Source organism: Salvelinus fontinalis, chromosome 41 (assembly GCF_029448725.1).
Source record: "Salvelinus fontinalis isolate EN_2023a chromosome 41, ASM2944872v1, whole genome shotgun sequence".
Lineage (NCBI taxonomy): Eukaryota > Metazoa > Chordata > Actinopteri > Salmoniformes > Salmonidae > Salvelinus > Salvelinus fontinalis.
In genome coordinates this window covers 2,751,708-2,761,199 of record NC_074705.1, presented here as the reverse complement: position 1 = coordinate 2,761,199, position 9,492 = coordinate 2,751,708, and the positions used below count along the sequence as shown (strand labels likewise).

The following is a 9,492-nucleotide window of genomic DNA, read 5'->3' as shown; positions in this document are numbered from 1 at the left end:
ATAACTATACCACTGTGTTTAATACATGTATTACCCTGAGTTATAATAACTATACCACTGTGTTTAATACATGTATTACCCTGAGTTATAATAACTATACCACTGTGTTTAATACATGTATTACCCTGAGTTATAATAACTATACCACTGTGTTTAATACATGTATTACCCTGAGTTATAATAACTATACCACTGTGTTTAATACATGTATTACCCTGAGTTATAATAACTATACCACTGTGTTTTATACATGTATTACCTAACCCTGAGTTATAATAACTATACCACTGTGTTTAATACATGTATTACCCTGAGTTATAATAACTATACCACTGTGTTTAATACATGTATTACCCTGAGTTATAATAACTATACCACTGTGTTTTATACATGTATTACCCTGAGTTATAATAACTATACCACTGTGTTTTATACATGTATTACCCTGAGTTATAATAACTATACCACTGTGTTTAATACATGTATTACCCTGAGTTATAATAACTATACCACTGTGTTTTATACATGTATTACCCTGAGTTATAATAACTATACCACTGTGTTTAATACATGTATTACCTAACCCTGAGTTATAATAACTATACCACTGTGTTTAATACATGTATTACCCTGAGTTATAATAACTATACCACTGTGTTTAATACATGTATTACCCTGAGTTATAATAACTATACCACTGTGTTTTATACATGTATTACCTAACCCTGAGTTATAATAACTATACCACTGTGTTTAATACATGTATGACCCTGAGTTATAATAACTATACCACTGTGTTTAATACATGTATTACCCTGAGTTATAATAACTATACCACTGTGTTTAATACATGTATTACCCTGAGTTATAATAACTATACCACTGTGTTTCATACATTTATTAAAATGTTTTTGTTTTGTGTCAAACCTGTAGTGTTCATCAAATTAACATAGCATAGGCCCGTTTCTGTTGTTGTTGCAATACACAAACATATATTTCTCAGACAAATGCAAGATACCAAAACAGAAAGCTAATTTGATCCTCTGAAACAGACAGTCCCTGACACACTTCAGGGCCTGCATGGCCTAGACCCACTGCACCCTGCATCTGCTCGCTGACATGTCCATAGTCCACATGGTACAGATTCACAAGACAGGGTCAACAGTTCCAGCATGATTCAGAAGGATCGCTTTAAAAGAGTTGGATTCCGAGCAGACAGAATTGTGGGAATCAGAGTTTTTCTGTTGAAAGAGTGAGGTGTTGCTGTTCGTCCATTTCTGAACAGATGCATCCTGCTTCTCTTGATGTCGTCCCAGAATCCCAGTGGTCTCTGGTGATTGTAGTCCCAGAATCCCAGTGGTCTCTGGTGATTGTAGTCCCAGAATCCCAGTGTTCTCTGGTGATTGGAGTCCCAGAATCCCAGTGGTCTCTGGTGATTGTAGTCCCAGAATCCCAGTGGTCTCTGGTGATTGGAGTCCCAGAATCCCAGTGGTCTCTGGTGATTGTAGTCCCAGAATCCCAGTGTTCTCTGGTGATTGTAGTCCCAGAATCCCAGTGGTCTCTGGTGATTGGAGTCCCAGAATCCCAGTGGTCTCTGGTGATTGTAGTCCCAGAATCCCAGCCATGTCTGGTGATTGTAGTCCCAGAATCCCAGTGGTCTCTGGTGATTGTAGTCCTAGAATCCCAGTGGTCTCTGGTGATTGTAGTCCCAGAATCCCAGTGGTCTCTGGTGATTGTAGTCCCAGAATCCCAGTGGTCTCTGGTAATTGTAGTCCCAGAATCCCAGTGGTCTCTGGTGATTGTAGTCCCCCCAGTCCTGTCTGGTGATTGTAGTCCCCCCAGTCCTGTCTGGTGATTGTAGTCCCCCCCAGTCCTGTCTGGTGATTGTAGTCCCCCCCAGTCCTGTCTGGTGATTGTAGTCCCCCCAGTCCTGTCTGGTGATTGTAGTTCCCCCCAGTCCTGTCTGGTGATTGTAGTCCCCCCAGTCCTGTCTGGTGATTGTAGTCCCAGTCCTGTCTGGTGATTGTAGTTCCCCCCAGTCCTGTCTGGTGATTGTAGTCCCCCCAGTCCTGTCTGGTGATTGTAGTCCCAGTCCGGTCTGGTGTTTGTAGTCCCAGTCCTGTCTGGTGATTGTAGTCCCCCCAGTCCTGTCTGGTGATTGTAGTCCCCCCAGTCCTGTCTGGTGATTGTAGTCCCCCCAGTCCTGTCTGGTGATTGTAGTCCTCCCAGTCCTGTCTGGTGATTGTAGTCCCAGTCCTGTCTGGTGATTGTAGTCCCCCCCAGTCCTGTCTGGTGATTGTAGTCCCTCCAGTCCTGTCTGGTGATTGTAGTCCCTCCAGTCCTGTCTGGTGATTGTAGTCCCTCCAGTCCTGTCTGGTGATTGTAGTCCCAGTCCTGTCTGGTGATTGTAGTCCCAGTCCTGTCTGGTGATTGTAGTCCCAGTCCTGTCTGGTGATTGTAGTACCAGTGGTCTCTGGTGATTGTAGTTCCCCCCAGTCCTGTCTGGTGATTATAGTCCCAGTCCTGTCTGGTGATTGTAGTCCCAGTACTGTCTGGTGATTGTAGTCCCCCCAGTCCTGTCTGGTGATTGTAGTCCCCCCAGTCCTGTCTGGTGATTGTAGTCCCAGTCCTGTCTGGTGATTGTAGTCCCCCCAGTCCTGTCTGGTGATTATAGTTCCCACCAGTCCTGTCTGTTGATTGTAGTCCCCCCAGTCCTGTCTGGTGATTGTAGTCCTCCCAGTCCTGTCTGGTGATTGTAGTCCCAGTCCTGTCTGGTGATTGTAGTCCCAGTCCTGTCTGGTGATTGTAGTCCCAGTCCTGTCTGGTGATTGTAGTCCCAGTCCTGTCTGGTGATTGTAGTCCCAGTCCTGTCTGGTGATTGTAGACCCCCCCAGTCCTGTCTGGTGATTGTAGTCCCAGTCCTGTCTGGTGATTGTAATTCCCCCAGTCCTGTCTGGTGATTGTAATTCCCCCAGTCCTGTCTGGTGATTGTAGTCCCCCCAGTCCTGTCTGGTGATTGTAGTTCCCCCCAATCCTGTCTGGTGATTGTAGTTCCCCCCAGTCTTGTCTGGTGATTGTAGTTCCCCCCCCAGTCCTGTCTGGTGATTGTAGTCCCCCCAGTCCTGTCTGGTGATTGTAGTCCCCCCCCAGTCCTGTCTGGTGATTGTAGTCCCAGTCCTGTCTGGTGATTGTAGTCCCAGTCCTGTCTGGTGATTGTAGTCCCAGTCCTGTCTGGTGATTGTAGTCCCAGTCCTGTCTGGTATTTGTAGTCCCAGTCCTGTCTGGTGATTCTAGTTCCCCCAGTCCTGTCTGGTGATTGTAGTCCCCCCAGTCCTGTCTGGTGATTGTAGTCCCAGTCCTGTCTGGTGATTGTAGTTACCCCAGTCCTGTCTGGTGATTGTAGTTCCCCCCAGTCCTGTCTGGTGATTGTAGTCCCAGTCCTGTCTGGTGATTGTAGTCCCCCCCAGTCCTGTCTGGTGATTGTAGTCCCCCCCAGTCCTGTCTGGTGATTGTAGTCCCAGTCCTGTCTGGTGATTGTAGTCCCAGTCCTGTCTGGTGATTGTAGTCCCAGTCCTGTCTGGTGATTGTAGTCCCAGAGTCCCAGTAAAGAGAGAGAGCCCACTAACATTACAACTCTGGGTAGTACTTCAGTTGTTTGATTTGAGGAGAGGGTTTGTAGTCTGATGGACTGTTTCCAGACTGAATAAAACATTGACTTGGTGTCCATTTATAATCGCAACACAGAGATAATATTTAAAAAAATGAAACAAGAAAAGTGTTAAAAACATATGAAAGCACCTAAAAGCTGTATCCCATTGCACAGTTTAAATCATGATACATAATCAAATACACAGAGCATGAAAACAGTGGATCGATGTGTCTTTAAGACCATCGTCCTGGAGACCAACTCCTTACAGGTGCTGAACGACAGAGCAGATAATATGACTGTTTCCAGAGCAGTGCCCTCCCTCGCGGTCACAGAATGAGACTCCACCTGGAGTAGACGACTAAACCTCACCTGGAGTAGACGACTAAACCTCACCTGGAGTAGACGACTAAACCTCACCTGGAGTAGACGACTAAACCTCACCTGGAGTAGACGACTAAACCTCACTTGGAGTAGACGACTAAACCTCACCTGGAGTAGACGACTAAACCTCACCTGGAGTAGACGACTAAACCTCACCTGGAGTAGACGACTAAACCTCACCTGGAGTAGACGACTAAACCTCACCTGGAGTAGACGACTAAACCTCACCTGGAGTAGACGACTAAACCTCACCTGGAGTAGACGACTAAACCTCACCTGGAGTAGACGACTAAACCTCGTTATACACACAGACAAATGAAACCACCAGGCAGAGATCGCTCGTTATACACACAGACAAATGAAACCACCAGGCAGAGATCGCTCGTTATACACACAGACAAATGAAACCACGAGGCAGAGATCGCTCGTTATACACACAGACAAATGAAACCACGAGGCAGAGATCGCTCGTTATACACACAGACAAATGAAACCACCAGGCAGAGATCGCTCGTTATACACACAGACAAATGAAACCACGAGGCAGAGATCGCTCGTTATACACACAGACAAATGAAACCACCAGGCAGAGATCGCTCGTTATACACACAGACAAATGAAACCACGAGGCAGAGATCGCTCGTTATACACACAGACAAATGAAACCACCAGGCAGAGATCGCTCGTTATACACACAGACAAATGAAACCACGAGGCAGAGATCGCTCGTTATACACACAGACAAATGAAACCACGAGGCAGAGATCGCTCGTTATACACACAGACAAATGAAACCACCAGGCAGAGATCGCTCGTTATACACACAGACAAATGAAACCACGAGGCAGAGATCGCTCGTTATACACACAGACAAATGAAACCACGAGGCAGAGATCGCTCGTTATACACACAGACAAATGAAACCACGAGGCAGAGATCGCTCGTTATACACACAGACAAATGAAACCACAAGGCAGAGATCGCTCGTTATACACACAGACAAATGAAACCACGAGGCAGAGATCGCTCGTTATACACACAGACAAATGAAACCACGAGGCAGAGATCGCTCGTTATACACACAGACAAATGAAACCACGAGGCAGAGATCGCTCGTTATACACACAGACAAATGAAACCACGAGGCAGAGATCGCTCGTTATACACACAGACAAATGAAACCACCAGGCAGAGATCGCTGCATAGCTGGATTCAATATAAAGCAGAGTCATCAACAGACGCAAAGCGAGAGACAGAAACTGGACACAACCGACTGCTGTTACCCAGGAAACGCTTCACGGTCTGTTGTCATAGCAACACTAGTGTCTGTGTTGTCCCTCTGAAGGTCAGAGTTCAGAGGCGGGTGTCGCTGGGTTCAGAGGTGGGATAGACAGCGGAGCTGGACTTGGGTCGGCCCTGACCCTTGTTGTTGTTCACCTCTGACCCCCTGGTATCCGTGGAGATGACCCAGGTGGCGGGTCGCCAGCGCTTCAGGGAGTACGGAGTCTTCACACGCTTCTTAATCTTCTCCCCTGTTCCCTGGTTCTGGACCTCCCCTGGAACACAAACACAGGGTCAGGGGTCAGGGGTAGGGTCAGGGGTCAGGGGGTGAGGGTCAGGCCGTGAGGGTTAGGGTCAGGATGAGAGGGTTAGGGTCAGGATGAGAGGGTTAGGGTCAGGCTGAGAGGGTTAGGGTCAGGATGAGAGGGTTAGGGTCAGGATGAGAGGGTTAGGGTCAGGATGAGAGGGTTAGGGTCAGGGTGAGAGGGTTAGGGTCAGGGTGAGAGGGTTAGGGTCAGGGTGAGAGGGTTAGGGTCAGGGTGAGAGGGTTAGGGTCAGGGTGAGAGGGTTAGGGTCAGGATGAGAGGGTTAGGGTCAGGATGAGAGGGTTAGGGTCAGGATGAGAGGGTTAGGGTCAGGATGAGAGGGTTAGGGTCAGGCTGAGAGGGTTAGGGTCAGGATGAGAGGGTTAGGGTCAGGATGAGAGGGTTAGGGTCAGGATGAGAGGGTTAGGGTCAGGGTTAGGGTCAGGATGAGAGGGTTAGGGTCAGGCTGAGAGGGTTAGGGTCAGGCTGAGAGGGTTAGGGTCAGGCTGAGAGGGTTAGGGTCAGGATGAGAGAGTTAGGGTCAGGATGAGAGGGTTAGGGTCAGGCTGAGAGGGTTAGGCTGAGAGGGTTAGGGTCAGGATGAGAGGGTTAGGTTCAGGATGAGAGGGTTAGGGTCAGGATGAGAGGGTTAGGGTCAGGATGAGAGGGTTAGGGTCAGGATGAGAGGGTTAGGTTCAGGATGAGAGGGTTAGGGTCAGGATGAGAGGGTTAGGGTCAGGCTGAGAGGGTTAGGGTCAGGATGAGAGGGTTAGGGTCAGGCTGAGAGGGTTAGGCTGAGAGGGTTAGGGTCAGGCTGAGAGGGTTAGGGTCAGGCTGAGAGGGTTAGGCTGAGAGGGTTAGGGTCAGGATGAGAGGGTTAGGGTCAGGCTGAGAGGGTTAGGGTCAGGCTGAGAGGGTTAGGGTCAGGATGAGAGGGTTAGGGTCAGGATGAGAGGGTTAGGGTCAGGATGAGAGGGTTAGGGTCAGGCCGTGAGGGTTAGGGTCAGGCCGTGAGGGTTAAGGTCAGGCCGTGAGGGTTAGGGTCAGGATGTGAGGGTTAAGGTGAGGCCGTGAGGGTTAGGGTCAGGCCGTGAGGGTTAAGGTGAGGCCGTGAGGGTTAAGGTGAGGCCGTGAGGGTTAACCTGTCTAGGATCAGCGTGCCGCTAGCGGCACTCCCCCCCCCCCCCCCACTGAAAAACCAGTGCCGCGAAATTCAAAAAAAATATTTTTTTAAAATATTTAACTTTCACACATTAAAGTCCAATACAGCTAATGAAAGACACAGATCTTATGAATCCAGTCAACATTTCCGATTTTTAAAATGTTTTACAGGGAAGACACAATATGTAAAGATGTACATCTATTACCTAAAAACACATTAGCATATTCCACCATCTTTTATTTGTCCACCAACACCAGTAGCCATCACCAATTCGGCTAAACTAAGATATTTATAGCCCCTAACCAACAAAAAAACTCATTAGATGACAGTCTGATAACATATTTATGGTATGGGATAGGTTTTGTTAGAAAAAAGTGCATATTTCAGGTAGATGGCATAGTTTACAATTGCACCCACCATCACAAATGGACTAGAATAATTACAATGAGCAACGTGTTTACCTAACTACTAATCATCAAACATTTCGTAAAAATACACAGCATACACGAATCGAAAGACACAGATCCTGTGAATACAGACAATATTTCAGATTTTCTAAGTGTCTTACAGCGAAAACACAATAAATCGTTATATTAGCTTAGCACATAGCAATTAGCAGCCCAGCATTGATTCTAGCCAAAGTGAGCGATAAAAGTCAACATCGCCAAAAGATATTAATTTTTTCACTAACCTTCTCAGAATTCTTCCGATGACACTCCTGTAACATCACATTACAACATGCATATACAGTTTGATCGAAAATGTTTATATTTAGCCACCAAAATCATGGTTAGACAATGTGAAATGTAGACAAGCTGGTAAAGAAAACGTCCTTGCGCCACTTAGACAGTGATCTACTCTTATACATAAATACTCATAAACGTGACTAAAAAATATAGGGTGGACAGGGATTGATAGACAATTTAATTCTTAATACAATTGCGTTATTACATTTTTTAATTTATCCTTACTTTTCAATACAGTTTGCGCCAAGCGAAGCTACGTCAAAAAACATGGCGTCCTAAGCCACTAAAATGTTTCGACAGAAACACGATTTATCATAATAAAAATGTCCTACCTTGAGCTGTTCTTCCATCAGTATCTTGGGCAAAGGATCCTTTCTTGGGAGAAATCGTCTTTTGGTGGAAAGCTGTCCTCTTGCCATGTGGAAATGTCAACTACGTTCGGGATGAACTGAAAAGCGTGACCAACTTTTCACATCGTTGCAAAAATAAATGTCCCAAAATCGCACTAAACGGATATAAATTGCTATAAAACGCTTTAAATTAACTACTTTGTGATGTTTGTAACTCCTATAACGAGTGAAAAGATGACCGGAGAAATATAACAGGCTAAACTAATGCTTGGAACAGGAGAGGGTCGGTGTCTTCCACGCGCGTTACGCAGCAAGAAAAGACTTGCTAGCTAAAGGTTTTTTTCATTTGTAGGGCCTGTGAACGAGCAATCGAGCCCGTTGGAATCGTCATCACGTAAAGGCATCCAGGGGAAGACGTAAGAAGTGTCCGTATAGTCATAGCAACGACAGTGCCCGTTTAAATGACTTCAGAAAAGTGGCCAACGTTTCTCAAATCTGACTCCATGTCAGGGAAATTGCTGTAGAATGGGCTCTGTTCCACTTAGAGACAAAATTTCAACTCCTATAGAAACTATAGACTGTTTTCTATCCAATAATAATAATAATATGCATATTGTACGATCAAGGATTTTGTGGGAAGCCGTTTAAAAAATTAGCCACATTAGCATAAATAGTCTAAACAGCGCCCCCATCCCCAACAGGTTAAGGTCAGGATGAGAGGGTTAGGGTCAGGCCGTGAGGGTTAAGGTCAGGCCGTGAGGGTTAAGGTCAGGCCGTGAGGGTTAGGGTCAGGATGTGAGGGTTAAGGTGAGGCCGTGAGGGTTAAGGTGAGGCCGTGAGGGTTAGGGTCAGGCCGTGAGGGTTAGGGTCAGGCCGTGAGGGTTAGGGTCAGGCCGTGAGGGTTAGGGTGAGGCCGTGAGGGTTAGGGTGAGGCCGTGAGGGTTAAGGTGAGGCCGTGAGGGTTAAGGTGAGGCCGTGAGGGTTAAGGTGAGGCCGTGAGGGTTAAGGTGAGGCCGTGAGGGTTAGGGTTAGGCCGTGAGGGTTAGGGTTAGGGTGAGAGGGTTAAGGTGAGGCCGTGAGGGTTAAGGTGAGGCCGTGAGGGTTAAGGTGAGGCCGTGAGGGTTAAGGTGAGGCCGTGAGGGTTAGGGTTAGGGTGAGAGGGTTAAGGTGAGGCCGTGAGGGTTACGGTGAGGCCGTGAGGGTTAAGGTGAGGCCGTGAGGGTTAGGGTCAGGCTGTGAGGGTGCTCTGCTCACCCAGTGAGACCAGGTCTCTGGTGGTGAAGGACAGGTCCAGGGAGTTGGGTCTCTCCGGCCGCCGGCCTCCTTTAGGCTGCCTGAGCAGGGCTTCACCTCTCATGGGGACAGGGTTGTGGTCAGGTCCAGACAAGGAGCCAGACACAGAGCTCTCGCCCAGGGAGCAGGGGGTCTCTCCACTGGTACTTCCTCCCTCCTCCTCTTCCTCTCCTCCCCCGTCACTCTCCCCCTCCCCCAGGACCAGTCCGTTGTCGTTGTTGTTGTTGTTGTTGGGCCGTGCGTTAGAGGAGCGGACGTCTGCTTGTCCCGTCTCTCTGCTCAGCAGGGGTTGGTGTTCGTCTGGGCTGGCAGTGATCAGCCCCAG

General features: G+C 47.6%; 1 protein-coding gene across 3 annotated transcripts in view; it reads right to left on the bottom strand.

Annotated features, from left to right (window-relative positions):
- Window positions 1–883: 883 nt before the first annotated feature.
- Window positions 884–9,492, bottom strand: part of LOC129840267 (bone morphogenetic protein receptor type-2-like) — a 133,734-nt gene continuing 125,125 nt past the window's right edge. For all 3 annotated transcript variants that reach the window (XM_055908020.1, XM_055908019.1, XM_055908021.1), the window contains 2 exons: window positions 9,129–9,492; window positions 884–5,586 (listed from right to left, as the gene is read on the bottom strand). The exon at window positions 9,129–9,492 is cut by the window's right edge and continues 802 nt beyond it. In XM_055908020.1, coding sequence (XP_055763995.1) covers window positions 5,384–5,586; window positions 9,129–9,492 — 567 coding nt within the window. In that variant the 3' untranslated portion in view covers window positions 884–5,383. The remainder of the gene's footprint in view (window positions 5,587–9,128) is intronic.